Source organism: Rhinopithecus roxellana, chromosome 21, assembly GCF_007565055.1.
Source record: "Rhinopithecus roxellana isolate Shanxi Qingling chromosome 21, ASM756505v1, whole genome shotgun sequence".
Lineage (NCBI taxonomy): Eukaryota > Metazoa > Chordata > Mammalia > Primates > Cercopithecidae > Rhinopithecus > Rhinopithecus roxellana.
The window spans coordinates 36,634,713-36,651,514 of record NC_044569.1 but is presented as its reverse complement, the minus strand read 5'-3'; the positions used below and the strand labels follow the sequence as shown (position 1 = coordinate 36,651,514).

General features: G+C 44.3%; 1 protein-coding gene across 3 annotated transcripts in view; it reads right to left on the bottom strand.

The window, feature by feature from the left end:
• Positions 1 to 16,802, bottom strand: part of ZNF236 (zinc finger protein 236) — a 146,736-nt gene that overhangs the window by 71,466 nt on the left and 58,468 nt on the right. For all 3 annotated transcript variants that reach the window (XM_030925730.1, XM_030925732.1, XM_030925731.1), the window contains exons 9-10: positions 16,043 to 16,271; positions 3,099 to 3,371 (exon numbers count right to left, since the gene is read on the bottom strand). In XM_030925730.1, coding sequence (XP_030781590.1) covers positions 3,099 to 3,371; positions 16,043 to 16,271 — 502 coding nt within the window. The remainder of the gene's footprint in view (positions 1 to 3,098; positions 3,372 to 16,042; positions 16,272 to 16,802) is intronic.

The following is a 16,802-nucleotide window of genomic DNA, read 5'->3' as shown; positions in this document are numbered from 1 at the left end:
TGTCAAATACTCATCCACATTTTCAGCCCAGAGGAGGATCCCTGAGGGAATTTGGGAGATATTGCCAATGAGTACAGAGTTTCTTTGCAGGGTGATAAAAACGTTCCAAAATCAGACAGTGGTGTAGGGTGTACAATTCAGAACTGTACACATTAAAATGGTAAATACTACGATATGTAAATTACATCTCAATAAATATGTCATTAAAAAAATGGAGCTCCATAATGAAAGATTTCACACCTTAATACTGATTAGAAAGCCTCAATACAAACAGGTCCCTGGTCCTCCCCTGGCCCAGCTACAGTCTTCAGGTCTTCCCAGATCAAACACAGATTACATGTTGTGTCCTCAGAAAGGCTCACTCAGTCTAAATCTAAATCTGATACGGACAGAAGTCTCTTTTCAACCTCTGTAATTCTATGTTCATTTGTAAGTGTTGCTTGTTTTTAATGCCTCCCCCAGCAAATCCTTAGCCCCATGGAGATCAAGGTTGCACCTGTTTTCTTTACCTGTAGATACCTCATGCCCAGCCTATAGAAAAGACTCAACAAGTGCTGATGAAAAGACAGAAATGCATCCTCCAAGTAGTCAATTATTGCTTCCCCAGGTGCTGTGACTCAATCCCTTCTCAGCACCTGTGTGCAGTACCTATTGGCAGTTCCTGTGTGTGGCACTGTGTTTGGTACCACGTGTGGTACGTGTGGTACTGTGTTTGGTACTGTATGCACTACTTGTGTGCAGTACTGTGTTTGGTACTGTGGGCAGTGCCTATGTACAGTACTGTGTTTGGTACTGTGCATGATGCCTGACTGCAGTTCTGTTTGGTACTGTGTGCAGTACCTGTGTGCAGTACCTGCGGGCAGCACTGGTACCTGTGTGCAGCACTGTGTTTGGTACCTAAGTGCAGTACTGTGTGTGTGGTACTATATGCAGTACTGTATGTGGTACTGTATGCAGTCCCTGTGGGCAGTACTTGTGTGTAGTACTGTGTTTAGTACTATATGCAGTACCTGTGTGCAGTACTGTGTTTGGTACTCTATGTACTACTTGTGTGCAGTACTGTTTGGTACTGTGTGAGGTGCCTATATGTGGTACTGTGTTTGGTACTGTGTGCGTTACCAGTGCACAGTACTGTTTGGTACCCGTGTGCAGTAGTACTATGTTTGGTACTGTGTTTGGTACCTAAGTGCAGTACTGTCTGTGGTACTGTGTGCAGTCCCTGTGGGCAGTACCTGTCTGCAGCACTATGTTGGGTATTGTGTGCAGTACCTGTGGGCAGTACTGTTTGGTACCTGTGTGCAGTACTGTCTTTGGTGCCTAAGTGTGGTACTGTGTATGTGGTACTGTGTGCAGTACTGTGCACGATACTGTAATACAGTGTCTGTGGGCAGTAAGTACTTGTGTATACTATGTTTAGTACTGTGTTGGGTACTGTATGCAGTACTGTGTTTGGTACTATGTGCGGTGCCTGTGCACATTACCTGTGCACGGTAGTGTTTAGTACTGTATTGCTTACTGTGTGCAGTACTGTGCTTGGTACTATGTGCAGTAGCTGTGTGCAGTACCTATGCACAGTACTGTGTGGTCCCTGTGGCCAGTAACTGTGTGGGTGCAGCACTGCAGGCCATACCTGTGTGCAGTACCTGTGTGCTGTACTGTGTTTGGTACTGTGTGTGGTCCCTGTGAGCAGTGCCTGTGTGAGTGCAGCTCTGCAGGCTGTACCTGTGTGCAGTACTCTGTTTGGTACTGTGTGCAGTACTGTGTTTGGTACTGCACATGATGCCTGTGAGCAGTACTGTTTGGTGCTGTGGGCAGTACTTGTGTTCAGTACCGTGTTTGGTACTATGCTTGGTACCTGTGTGCAGTACCTGTGTTTGGCACCATGTGTGATCTTTGTGGGCAGTGCCTGTGTGGGTACATCACTGCAGGCTGTACTTGTGTGTGGTACTGTGGTACCTGTGTGCGATACCTGTATTTAGTATGGTGTTTGGTACTTGTGTGCAGTCCTGTGTTTGGTACTGTGTGTGACACTGAGTTTGGTACCTGTGTGCAGTACCTGTATTTGGTACTGTGTGTGGTCCCTGTGGGCAATGCCTGTGTGTGTGCAGCATGGCAGGCTGTACTTGTGTGTGGTACTGTGTTTGGTACCTGTGTGCAGTACCTATATTTAGTACTGTGTTTGGTACTGTGTTTGAGACTGAGTTTAGTACCTGTGTGCAGAACCTGTGTTTGGTACCGTGTGTGGTCCCTGTGGGCAATGCCTGTGTGGGTGCAGCACTGCAGGCTGTACTTGTGTGTGGTACTGTGTTTGGTACCTGTGTGTGGTACCTGTATTTAGTACTGTGTTTGGTACTGTGCTTGATACTGAGTTTAGTACCTGTGTGTAGTACCTGTGTTTGGTACTGTGTGCAGCCCCTGTGGCCAGGGCCCATGTCGTTGCAGCATGTGGGCCATAGTTGTGTGTGGTACTGTGTCTGGTACCTGCCTTTGGTACTTGTGTGCAGTCTCTGTGGGCAGTACCAGTGTGGGTACAGCACTGTGGGCCATACCTGTGTGCGATACTGTGTACAGTCCTTGAGGACAGTACTTGTGAGCAGCACCTGTGCAAAGTGCTGTGTTGGGTACTATGTGCAGTACCTGTGTTTGGTACTTCTGGGCAGTGCCTGTGTGGGGGCAGCACTGTGGGCCATACCTGTGAGCAGTACTGTGTTCAGTACTATGTGCGGTACTGTCTGCAGTCCCTGTGGGCAGTACTTATGTGCAGTACCTGTACACAGTGCTGTGTTGGGTACTGTGTGCAGTACTACGCGGTTCCTGTGGGCAGTACTTGTGTGCAGTACCTGTGCACAGTGCTGTGTGGGGTACTGTGTGTAGTATCTGTGTTTGGTACCTGTGGGCAGTACCTGTGTGGGTGCAGCACTGCGGCCCACACCTTTGCGCAGTAATGTGTGTGATACTTTGTGCAATCCCTGTGGGCAGTACTTGTGTGTAGTACCTGTGCGCCTACTGTGTGCCATACCTGTGTTTGATACATGTGTGCAGTACTGTGTGCCGCCCCAGTGGCCAGTGCCCATGTGGGCCCAGCCCTGAGGCCGTACCTGTGTGCAGGCGGATGTGCACCTTGAGGCTGCCCGAGGTGGAGAAGCTCTTCATGCAGTACTGGCACTTGAACGCCTTGATGCCGGTGTGCGTCTTGATGTGGGCTGTCAGCGTGCTCTTCACCGCGAAGGCGCGGAAGCACTGCGGGCACTTGAAGGGCTTCTCGTGGGTGTGGATGCGGATGTGGCGCACCAGGTCGCTGGGCTTGCGGAACTCCTTGGCGCAGTAGGGACACACGTGCCAGCGCACGCCGTTCTCCTCACGGATGGAGCCTGCGAGGGGAGAGGACACGTCCCGCTTGGCCTGGACGCCCCGCCCAGTGTCGGGTCCAGGGCCCCCTGCGGTCCCGACGGAAAGCTGCACGCATCAGTTATGGGAAAGCTTGGAATTCCCAGGATCACTGACATTATCGAGGACTATGAGTTAATCTCGCTGAAGCCCTAACAGTCGGGGAAAACACAATTCACAGCGCCTGAGGAAGAGCGCCCACTGAGAAGGTGATCGATGCTGTGGGTCCAGTAGCACCAGGACACAGTGGCTCCCTCTCAATGAAAGCAGATGGGCTCGAATGACCCCATGCTTAACGCAGGGAACGGGAAGAGAAGGAATGCCGCTGGAGTAAGTATTTATCGGGCCTACTGGATATCACCAATAAAAAATAATAGAAATGCAAATATTAAGAAATGCTAAATTCATATGCTATAAAAGGAAATTTGTAAATAGTTAAGACAAATAAATAGTATGTATCAATTAATGATGAAATATAAGTGGATCTGCCTCATACTATTCAATTTTGAATCAAGTTTAAAACTATTTCTAATAGAAAAAAAATCACAAATTGATGGAAATAAAGTAAGTACACCTGTCCCTCTGTTTTCAGCAGGAAACAGTGCCAAGAGCCCAGTGGATGCCCGAAAGCCCAGACAGCAGGGAACCCTATGTATACTACGTCTTTCCATCTGAGAACCAAGCCAGCTACTGAGTGGCGAATGCAGCAGCATGAGTGCGTGGGACAAAGGGATGACCTGTGTCTCCCTCACCCCTCTCGGGATGGAGCAGGACAGTGGACGGGGAAATGGTAAGCAATTTACAGCTTATGAACTGTTTATTTCTGGAATTTTCCATTTAATATTTTTGAGAATTTGGTTGAATGCAGGTAACTAAAACTTAGAATCACTTTATTTTTAAAAATTTTGATTAGACTTATTCATCTGAAATTAAGGTAGCATCTACAGTGACTATACAGATACCTCACATAACAAATCCACATGAAATCAGAAAGATTTTGGCCACATTAATGAAATTCACCAGAACATTTTAAGTAAAGTTTATTTAACTGTGTCTGTACCAACACAGTTTTCTTAGGGAAAAAGAAAACCTGTTCCCTTCTCTCTTATCACTAAATATAAGGAATTTCTCCATATATGCAAGTAAATCTGTAAAGATAGAAAACGTACTTTCTCGAATACAATATTCTTTGCAAGAGTAATTCACATAAAAAAGAAAGGTGGGCTGGGCACAGTGGCTCACGGCCATAATCCCAACACTCTGGGAGGCTAAGGCAGACAGATAGCTTGAGCTCAGCAGTTTGAGATCAGCATGGGCAACATGGCAAAATTCTGTCTCTACAGAAAAAATTTTAAAACAATTAGCTGGGTGTGGTGGTGCATGCCTGTGGTCCCACATACTCAGGAGGCTGAGGTGGAAGGATGACTTGAGCCCAGGACACAGGAGTTGCAGTGGGCTATGATTGTACCACTGCACTCCAGCCTGGGTGACACAGCCAGACCCTGTCTCAAAGAGAAAAAAAGGAAAGAAAGAAAGGTAGAAAAAAAGAATGAAAAATAATACATTTTTTAAACACAGTGACAGAATGTAAATAAAAACAAAGAAAGGCACAGACACAAATCACGGGGGTAAATATGGACAAGGAAATAAGGGAACTGGTTTTAAAAGGTGAGACATTTGTGGTGATAGTGCATAAAGATATCTAAAATTTAAGACTGCTTAAAATTAATAGATAAAAATTAATTCAGAAATATGCATAATTACCTAAAGGCCTTATCATGACAAATCAAAAATGCAAGGTATAAAAGGGTCTGAGAGACTATAATATCTACTAGTGAAAATTAGGACACCATTCCCCAGAAATCAGATTTTTTTCCAAACCAAAATGAAACTATATCTCAAGTTACGCAGGATGACAATCTCAATCTGCCACCAGGTTCTAATATCTGGGAATAGACTAGAACAGAGACTACGAACTGGAAGTCCTGAAGCTGTCTCCAAATCTGGCCCGCATATGTTTTGTTTCACCCACACAATGTTAAAAAAGAAAATGGAATCCAGATTCCCAACTCTGACAAATGGAAAGATCCGGAAAGCTAGATCTGCAATCCCACATGGCAAGCTTTCCTGGAGTTGGGCAGTAGCTTTCCTCTTCAAATAGTAAGGCCAGGTGCGGTGGCTCACGCCTGTAATCCCAGCACTTTGGGAGGCCGTGATGGGTGGATCACCTTAAGTCAGGAGTTCGAAACCAGCCTGACCAACATGAAGAAACCCCGTCTCTACTAAAAATACAAAATTTGCTGGGCGTGGTGGCACATGCCTGTAATCCCAGCTACTCAGGAGGCTGAGGCAGAAGAATCACTTGAACCTGGGAGGCAGAGGTTATGGTGAGCCAAGATTGTACCATTGCACTCCAGCCTGGGCAACAAGAGCAAAACTCCATCTCAATAAGTATGTATATATATATAAAAGATTAAATCAAAGATTTAGTTTAAAACATTAAATTATGACCAAGCACAGTGGCTCATGACTGTAATACCAGCACTTTGGGAGGCCAAGGCAGGAGGACTGCTCCAGGCCAGGAGTTCAAGACCAGCCTGGGCAATATAGCAAGACCCTGTCTCTACAAAAATAAAAACAACAAAATTAGCCAGGTGTGGTGGTGCACACCTATAGTCCTAACTACTCGGGAGGCTGAGGCAGGAGGATCGCTTCAGCCTGGGAGGTTGAGGATGCAGTGAGCTATGATCATGACACTGCACTGCAGTCTGGGCAACAAAGTGAGACCCTGTCTCAAAAAAAAAACCTATTAAATTATAAAAGTCAGATATAAGAGAAAGTGATCCATAATGTCTGTGATGAAGTCTAAATATCACCCAAGCCCAAAGTCATTAAATATTGACAAACTTAGCTACATATATATATGTATAAATTTCTCCCCAGTTAAAAAAGTTTTTCAGCTCAAAAAGGTAAACAAATTAGAAAAAAAAGTACAACTGACCCTTGACCAACTCTGAGGTTGGGGCACTGACCCCCGATGCAGTTTAAAATCTGCCTATAAGATATCCCAAAAACTTAACTATCAATAGCCTCCTGCTGACCAGAAGACTTGCCAGTAACATCAACAGTTAACACATATTTTGTATCTTATACATATTATATACTGTAATCTTACAATAAAGCTAGAGAAAAAATGTTATTCAGAAAAGCATAAAGAAGAGAAAATACATCTCCGATTCATTAAGTGGAAGTGGTTTTCCTCTCTGTCTACATGTTGAGTGGGCTGAGGAAGTTGGGGGTCTTGTTCTCTCGGGGTGGCAGAGGCGGAATAAAACCTGCATATAAGTGGACCTTGGAGTTCAAATTTGTGTTGTCTAGGAGTAAACTGTATCCCACAAATACAGGTCACAAAATACTATCATCTTTAATACCTATGGACAAAAGAAGTCAAGAGTTAGTCTTATAGGAAAATACAGGTACTCTTTAACATGAAAAGCTCTCAACCTTACTCCCTGTAAAAAAAATGCAAATTCAACATACAATAAGACACCATTTTCTAACCTATCAGATGAGTAAAAAAAAGTCCCCAAATTTTGATAATTTCTTGAAAAGGCTGTGGGGAAACAGGTGCTCCAATAATTGCTCCTAGAAGGTAAATCTACATGACTACATGAAAGTTAACTGTTTATCAAAACTTACTCCTTTTCACCAAAAGGAAAGTGTAACTGTTTACAAAATCCTTTTCATTTGTTATCAAGTACATTACTGATACCAATGATAAAATTTCAACAAGGTCGGTACAGTGGACAATAGTTCTGGGTCAATTTTAATTTCCTGATATTGATGATTTTACTATGATTATGTACAAGGATGTCCTTGATTGTAGGAAATAGACACTAAAGTATCTACAGTTAAAAGGGCATTATATCTACAAGTCACTCTTAGTAAATTCAGGAAAAATATAGGTAAACAGCGAAAACAAATGTAGTAAAATGTTAACATTTGGGGGAATATGGATGAAGGGTATATGGGAATTCCTTGTATTGTTTTGAAACATTTCCGCTAAGACTGAAATTATTTTAAAACTGAAATGTTCTTACAGATAAACGTACATGTGTGAAATGATGCAGCTACACTCATGGCCACTGCAGCATCATTCATGTTAGCAAATGGCTGCAGATTGGTTAAATTACGATACATTCACAAAATGAAACATTATTCAGGCATTTTGAAAAATAAGGTATCAAGTGGAAAAAAGTAACCTGAAAAATATAATCACATTATACTATACTTCTAGAAGGAAGTCACTCGTCCTCCTAGAAAATAATCACACAGATGCCTGTGCTTGTTTAAAAGACACAGAAGACAGTAGTGGTGAGCTTCCCTGGGGAGGGGTGGCAGAAGACCCCTCACAGAAGTTCTGTGTACACGACTGTGTCTTTTGAATTGTGTGGCATGAGCATGTTTCACCTATTTAAAAATAATTTTAAAACACATATATTCATTAAGCACTTATTATTGGTCAGGTACCACCATGCTGTCCACTTTACATGGATCCTGCCATTTGCTTCTCTTTCATTTATTCTATCCTTAGTCCCACCTTACAGATGAGAAGCTGACATCTTAAAAGTTAACTGACTTGCCCAGGACCAGATAGCCAGTGAAGTCCATGCGATCCTAGCACCTAAGTGCAGTTTTCACAAGGAAGTCTGTCTTCCCAGTGCTACTTCAAGCACAGCATGACAAGTGCCAAGTGCCATGCCAGGCATCAAAAGGTATCCGCCCTGGAACGGACTGTGGTCTAGGGGAGAAGCGGGCAGGGCAGTGTAACCAAGCATGTATGGCAGAGCATCAGAGGTGCCAAGACAGATGTGTGCACGGATGCACACCAGGAATGCAAAGACAATGCTGATTACTTCCGTAGGAGAAGGCTCAGAAACTTCTGCAGAAATAAGGTGGCCCTGTGGGTGAGCTTCGAAGGCAGATATTTGCCGAGAAGGACACAGCCTTAGGTACATTTATCAGATAAAAGCAGTAGCAAAAGCCAGGTGTGAAGGTAAGTCCCAGAAACTTCTAGTTCAATATGGCTGGGGTAAAGGATGTCTGGTGGGACTAGCAAGAGTCAGAAGTGCAGGCAGGGCTAAATTACAGAAAGCCTTACATGCTGCAGAAAGTTTCTTGGCAGGAGAGAAAAAAAGCCTAGACGTGTTCTCTTCAGTCTTCAGTTAGCTCCCATGCAAGAGAAGGTGCCATGGGCCATCCAGTCAGCTTTATCTCCAGCATTAACTGGGCCATCAGGAGGACAAGGATGACCAAAGAGGAAGGCCACTGGCCAGACATGGATAGGGTAGGCAGGCAGGGGCAATGTAGTAACCAGAAAGACATCTGTGGGTTCTTCTGTGGGATCAGAGAGCACCTACTGTAATCAGAAAATTCCAAGTAGAGCACCTGGGATGGATGTGCCTGCTCTTTTGGGGCAAAATCCAAATGCTGGTTCCAACAAAGGACCCTGGCCTGCTGGGAGCATCAAAAGATTCCCCCAGATGCCTGACAGGTACATACAGAAGTTCTAGCCCAGAAGACAGTCATGGTGACACAAAGTCTTTCTGCTTTCAAGGACCAGAACATCAAATATTCAGAAGTAACTACTATCCAACAACTAATTAGAGAGGGACTCATATCTCAGTGTCACACACAAATGCAGACTCCCCAGCCAGAGAAGACCTTTACGTAAAATACAACAGCCCGAGTCACCTTCTTGACTTTTGTTACAGAATATCTCACTGCACAGTCTAAGTGTGTGTGTGTTTGTTTTGTTTTTTGAGACAGTCTTGCTCTGTCGCCCAGGCTGGAGTGCACAATCTCAGGTCACTGCAAGCTCCGCCTCCCGGGTTCACGCCATTCTCCTGCCTCAGCCTCCCGAGTAGCTGGGACTACAGGCGCCTGCCACCACGCCTGGCTAATTTTTTTGCATTTTTAGTTGAGATGGGGTTTCACCATGTTAGCCAGGATGGTCTCCATCTCCTGACCTTGTAATCTGCCTGCCCCCGCCTCCCAAAGTGCTGGGATTACAGGTGTGAGCCACCGCACCCAGCATTTGTTTGTTTTTTGTGTTTTTGTTTGTTTGTTTGTTTTAAAAAAACACTCTCTCAGTAGCAGACCTACTAGAACACTGGGAACACTTCATTCAAACCTGGTGGAACCACAGCAGCAAATCTTACCAAATAATCATTATACAAATCAGAAGTGACAGGTCAGTGCTGGGTCTCGGGGCTTCACACAAAAGCCTCTGACATGGTTTGGCTCTGTGTCCCCACCCAAATCTCACCTTGAATGCTAATAATCCCCACATGTCATGGGAGGGACCTGGTGGGAGGTAACTGAATCATGGGGGTGAGTTTCTCCTATGCTGTTCTCTTGACAGTGAGTAAGTCTCATGGGGTCTGATGGTTTTATAAAGGGTAGTTACCCTACACATGCCTCTCTTTCCTGTAGCCGTGTAAGATGTGACCGCCATGATTGTGAGGCCTCTCCAGCCATGTGGAACTATGAGTCAATTAAACCTCTTTCCTTTATAGATTACCCAGTCTCTGGTATGTCTTCATTACAAGCATGAGAACAGACTAACACAGCCTCTTACATAAACCTGGCCCTCAACTAATGACAGATTTATAGATATGCTGCTAAGACTGGGCCAAGAGAAGCATGCAACCGGATATCTGAAACTGTAAATCGAGGAACGGATCCTGCTGATGAAATGGAGCTAGTAGAATCTTTTTATGTATGTATGTATGTATGTATGTATGTATTTAGACATGGAGTCTCACTCTGTCACCCAGGCTGGAGTGCAGTGGTGTGATTGTGGCTCACTGCAAACTCTGCCTCCTAGGTTCAAGCCATTCTCCTGCCTCAGCCTCCTGAGTAGGTGGGACTACAGGTGCGCACCATCACGCCCAGCTAATTTTTGTATTTTTAGTAGAGGCAGGTTTCACCATGTTGGCCAGGCTGGTCTCGAACTCCTGACCTCAGGAGATCCACCCACCTTGGCCTCCCAAGTGCAGGGATTACAGGTGTGAGCCACCATGCCTGTCCAGTAGAATCTTTTTAACAAGTACTACAGTCTGCTGAGTTTTTCAGCATTGACCAGGAAGATGATGTTGATTTTCTAGCCAGGTTTTCTTGGCTGGTTGCAGGAAAGAGACAGTCACTGACAGTTAGCTGGACTACGTGAATTAAGAATGGGAATAGCAAGATGCTCAAGAGGCACTAGGAGCTGCTGAAACAAGGGTGGCACCAACACTGAGGTGACCAGCTCTTGACAGGACCTCCTCTAAGATACTGGCTTTTGCTGTGACTATGTTCAGATTTTGAAACATCTTAGAGTGCTCTCAGATCAGTAGAAAGCTGGCGCAGCAGCAATCATGTTAGTTGTCACAAAGGAACTTATGATGAAGACCGTATCTTTGAAAATGAGAGTAACGACGAAGCCATGTTTGTCAACGATAAAAAACAACAGAGGTTATTGTTGGACCAGCCGGCTCAAGCTTCACCAGTTACTGCTGGCTCCTGCGCAGTTTATATTTCGACACCGCAGCACTGGCAGGCTACATGGTTTATAGAGGCTGCAGGAGCAGCAAGCTTGCTATAGAAATTGGCAGAAGCTCCTCCAAGATCGCATGGTGCCTCTTTCTCACGTGCTGGTTCAATGGCTAGTGCTTTGCAAATGTGACACAGCTGTTGGTAATGTCAGGAGTAAACTCTTATCAGCATATATCTGTGACATGAGTTTTTCGGAACTTGTCAAACAGGAAAGTTCTTCACAGCTGAACCTCAACACATTCCGTGGGTATTAATGGCTTTCTTAGATCACAGGGAGTCTGCAACACTGTAGTGCAAAAGCACGCAGCAGAACTGCTTAGCAGTTCTTCAGATCTGTCAGATCTCTCAAGAAACAATGAATCCTTTCATTGAGGATATTCTGAATAGAACAGAAGACTTATCAGGGCTTTCTCCACTGAGAAGCATTAGCAGTCCTTACTGAAGAACAATCAACTATTTGTTTAAGAGACAGCTGGAGTACCAATTATGGACAGCAAACACCCATCAAAAAGGAAGCAAGCATTAACTGAGGAATCCGTGGACTCCACTGATGGACAAATCTAAACTTGTTAGGAACACTGATGCTGACAGCAGAGGAAGAAAGGGAAACATCTATAACGGACTGCCTCAACCATGCTGCTGGACTTGCCAGAGCAGCAAGCATCCTGGGGAATGGCATGACTGTTCTGAGGCTCTGAGCTGTTTACAGATCTCATCGGCCCTCAGCTGTGCCTTACAGAAGGATATGCTCAGAAGCAGAGTTCCCATGTTCCTCCTCATTGCACGATTACTTGCCTGGAGGAAGAAGTCCTTCTGTTCCTCTTGTCTGCTCAGACACGTGCTCAAAGACTAGGAAGGAAGAGACCCCCAGCAACTCATTCCTTTTATCAAGCAGATTACAGCCAAGCCTAAGACACAGGTATCCCCATTTTATGACAGATGCTCATGCCTCTGCTCATGCAGTTGTTGAAGAATTGCTCTGACCAGCAGAAGAAAACAACCAGTCTGCTGCTGAGAAAGGCAGATGCTGCGGAGGAGTTACTTTGCCTCCCTTCTGTCAGTCACAGGCAGTGGAATGAGTGAAGGTACAGAGAACAGAGAATGAGTGCTGGTTACTTTCTCACAGGAGCAGCTGAATATCCAGATCCAAGTGCACAGAAATAGGTTTTGTCCTTCAAAGTTGAGAACCTCAGGGAGGTTCAGAGGGACTATGGAATTTCTTGCTCCTGTTTATAAGTGCATTGCCCCCATGTGGTTCCCAGAACCTTGAAAACAAATCTCTGTCCTGGCAGATGCACAAACAGTGCCGGCTGATGTGGTTACACAGCGACACTGAGAACAGTGCATCGCAGATGCAGCCCAGGATGCACTGAGCATCTTCACCAAGGAAACCTGCCCTCCTCACATGCTGCCCCAGAAATGATTTAGGACTTTTATCAAGTGCTTCAGCAGCCTGAAGCTAAAGTTTTACGAGAATTATTTAAAGTACTCTTCCAGGGAGGAAACCCTAAGGACTGCATCTCCTTGGGTCTACTTCACAAGGAGAATTCCAGTTAATAATTTAGGGGGAAAAAACCATTTTTGTGTCCCATTCACACTAGCATTTTTAACACTGCTTTGGGCTTACTGCAGTACACTTACTGAGGGTTTTCTGATATGAGGTCTGTTGCACTCATGGATGCAGACCCCACGGAGGAGGAGAAGGGCTACCTGCACTTAACTTTTACGCAATAATAAAAATCAAATTTATCTGAGCTGTAAGCACTTGGCAGACCACAAACAACAAAAGAAGAACGTAGGAGAAGGTTTGTTACAGGGAATTTTAAAAAGCACATTTGCAGACATCATGATTTTAAAAAGCAGATGAGTCTAAGAGCCACACCATCCTGGAGCCCATGGACTGAAACAGGACAGGAGGATGCCAGTCAATTACAGACCAGTACAGTATACCGAAGTTCACAGTGATGACCCCAGGTCATCAAGAAGTGGCTAAGTTAACAAGATCACACTCTGATCTAAGAAGGTAAAGTATGCAACGACTTTTAGAAAAGTTTCCATACACAATAGTTTCACTATACCATACCATTTTCATCCTTAAAGGAATCAATCATCAGCTTTCCAAAACACCATTCACCATGATTTCTGGATAGCCAGTATTTCACCACAATAAATGTCTTTTTTTTTTTTTTAAGACAGAGGCTCACACTGTTGCCAGGGCTAGAGTCCAATGGCATGATCTCGGCTCACTGCAAACTCTGCCTCCCGGGTTCAAGCGATTATCCTGCCTCAGCCTCCCGAGTAGCTGAGATTACAGCTGCCTGCTACCACACCCAGCTAATTTTTTGTATTTTTAATAGAGATGGGGTTTCACTATGTTGGCCAGGTTGGTCTCGAACTCCTGACCTCGTGATCCACCTGCCTTGGCCTCCCAAAGTGCTGGGATTACAGGCATGAGCCACTGCACCCGGTCATAAATTTCAAACTTTACTAAAAGTTTACAATGATTTATGTGTCACAAGTTGTATGATAACTATAAAAGCATTGTTAAATTTTTACTATAACTTCTTCAAACAAAGCAAATCCCGCCAAAAACATTCAATCTGATAAAAGTGAATAAATCAAAAGCAATACTTTTACATGGTGGAGTATGCTTAACTTAGGAGCATAATGAAGGTGAGTTATAAGCAATTAATGCTACGACTTACGAGACAAGAATAGTTTTCCTCATGGTCTTTCTAAGATATCAAATGATGTTCCATCCTTGGAGAGGCATTTTCAGATAGAATCACTATGTTAAAAGTGCACTGGTCATTGAAAAGTTTTAATTAAAAGGAACATCTTTATATAGAAACACGTTCCCAGGCTAAGAGTGGTAGCTCATGCCTGTAATCCCAGCATTTTGGGAGGCTGGGGCAAGAGGATCACTTGAGGCCAGGAGTTTAAGACCAGACTGGGCAATATAGCAAGACCTCAGCTCTACAAAAAAAAAGTTTTTCACTAGCCATATGTGGTGGCACATGCCTGCAGTCCCAGCTACTCAGGAGGTTGAGGCAGGAGGATTGCTTGAGCCCAGGAGTTCAAGGCTACAGTGAGCTATAATTGCACCACTGTACTCTAGCCTGGACAACAGAGCAAGACCCAGTCTCAAAAAAAAAAAAGTCCCCATGGTTTTCTCATAACCATATTAGACAGGTCACTTAGCAAAAACAAAAACAAAAACAAAACAAAACAAAAAAAAAGCACTGGCTCCAACTTGTACTAGGGATCCCATGAATGTAATGGGTAATTATTAGAACTGCATGCACTTGCTCAGTATTCTACATGTGTATTTGATTGATTCAAGTAGTCCAGAAATTACCTAATCATTACCAACTCTGTAAACACAGTACTCCAACCTAGAACACCGTACAGGAAGGTTTCCTGCAATTCCATGTGGAATTCCTTGGCTAGCACTTGGTGCAGGGAGAAAGCTGCTTCCAGCACATGCGGGTGAAGGTCTGGAAGGAGCACCACGGGGTGGCGCTCACCTTCTCGGTCTAAGGATCATGGCTATGTGGTACTTTCAGGAAGGAGAAGGTCTGACATGGCTCCTCACTCAGTGGCTTGCTGCCCAGGTGAACGCATCTAATTTAGCACAATAAGTAGAGACAGTGGCCCATGGGGCTCAGGCGGGCACTTGCACACAGGTAATAAATCTGCATCAGATTATCAGGAACACATAACACACCTGTAACCTGGAAGGCTACCACACAGCTAATCAAAATACATGGAAATGGCTCCTGTTTCCCTTTCTTGCCCTGCTAGATACCAGGAAACTGTGTGGGAGAAACTGCTTAGATTCCAGCATCCTGTCTTTCACTTGGGGAGAAGAAGGCCAGATCAAGGGGAAGAAGAGCAGGACTTGTGTTGTTTGAGAAACAAGAACTTCACAATCATGTTATAAATGAGAAAATGTATTCTAGGAAAGAAGTGTTAACAGAAATGGCAATGTTATTCCATGCTTTGTAGCAAGAATGCACTTGTTCCCCAAGACACCTGGGAAAGGTTTTTACAGGAACAGTTTTGCCAAAAAGACAGGAATCTTTTTCAAGAAAGATGTAGTAAATTCCTGCTCCTGTAGAAAGAGCCATATTGAGCACTGTGGAATGTTCAGAAATGAAAAGGCTGTATTCCTGGCCAGAAAGAGCTTATTACCTAGAAGGGACATTAGACTGCATCTGTGCACAATTAACATGAGAGAATGCAGGAATCCTAAACACTCTAAGTGCTGTGGGAGATAGGACAAGGAAAAGCACCTCTCAGAGTCCGTCCATGAGGAGGAGCACTGAAGATGCTTGAATGACGGAGCACTGAAGATGCTTGAATGATGGCCAAGATTTGACAGAGACCAGAGGGAGAGGGAAAAGGAAGGCATCCTTGCTGCAGAAAGCTTGCAGAAAGCATCATGTGCAGAAACGCAGGGATGCCTAGAAACAGTAGGAATCCAGTTTCAGTACGATGTATAATAAGTTTGTGCCTAGAAGCACAGAGGGAGGAAGGATTGGAAATGCAGGCTGGACAGGGGATAGGATACTCAGGAGCCAAGAAATGGATCTTGGAGTGTAACGGGAAAGGGTGACGTGTGGAGGAGGGAGCTGTGCTGCAGGGGTCCTTTGATGAAGAAGAGGAAAGGACTAGTCAGAAGCTACTAGAATCACATGGCTGGATGCTAGAAGCACCAAGGGTGAGAAAAACTGAAGCAAAGCCATGGATCTCAATGGAGAGGAGGCACCTAAGCAGAGCAGAGAGAGAACAGTCAGAGACAACAAGCTTTCAAGCCCTGGCGAGGAGTCAGGACAAACTGAATACAGGAAAGAAGCCAGGTTAAGGAGAAGAGATAAATTTAAGAAATTTTATGGCTGTTATTTTTATTTTTAAATACCAACCAACTACAGTTAGCTACAAAACATTCAACAAACATATCCTATCACCTTCAGAGGAAAAAAGAAGGGCATATTTCTTAAAAACCAGAAATACGCTATCCCAATGTCTAAACTTTAAAGTTTAGCAAAATTACCAGGTAGAAATGGTGATTTCTTCTTTATCATTTTTTTTTCTTTTTTATCCAGTTTCTCCGGGCTTTCCTGTTCTTTTTCTTGCTCTGCGTCTGTAGGGTCCGTCTGCTCATTCGAAACGCTGGAAACATCTGGGTTTTGAACCTGTGGTGCAGAGGTCTTGGCATGGCTGGAGTCATTAGGATGTGCTGCAACTGGAATTGAAGACAGCCCACTGTTTTCTAAGGCTTGCTAAGACAGAACAAAACTAAAAGGTTAGAAGATAACGATGGCCCAAATCTGCCTACCAAAATCAATCACAAAGCTTTACCTATAGAATTCTAATTTCACTCCAAGAAACAAGAATCTACAATTCCAAGTAATCACTTAGCAGTGAGGCTTCCAACCCTTTGAGGCTGTAACATCTTTTCTGATATATGACATTCTGCCCCCACCCAAAATAATATAAGCGTTTACATTTCTAATTAAAATTGATTTGACTTTCAGAAATCTTACCTCACACAACTTTGGTTGTCTCTAAATAAACTTGGGAATCCCTATCTTAAGGCTTTTGAGTTACACTGGGCTTAACTTTAAGGTATCGGCTGTAGAACGACACCCTGAGATTCCTCATACCCTTGGCCAGCTCTTCCCCATGAAGGTATAGGAGGAAGGTTAAACAAGTAACAGAGAGACAGGAGAAGGAAGGCCCCCTCTTTTTAGAAGCGAAGAGTTAGTGTGAAGTAGTGGTGGACTAGAAGGCTGGGGGCTCTGTGCTCCTGC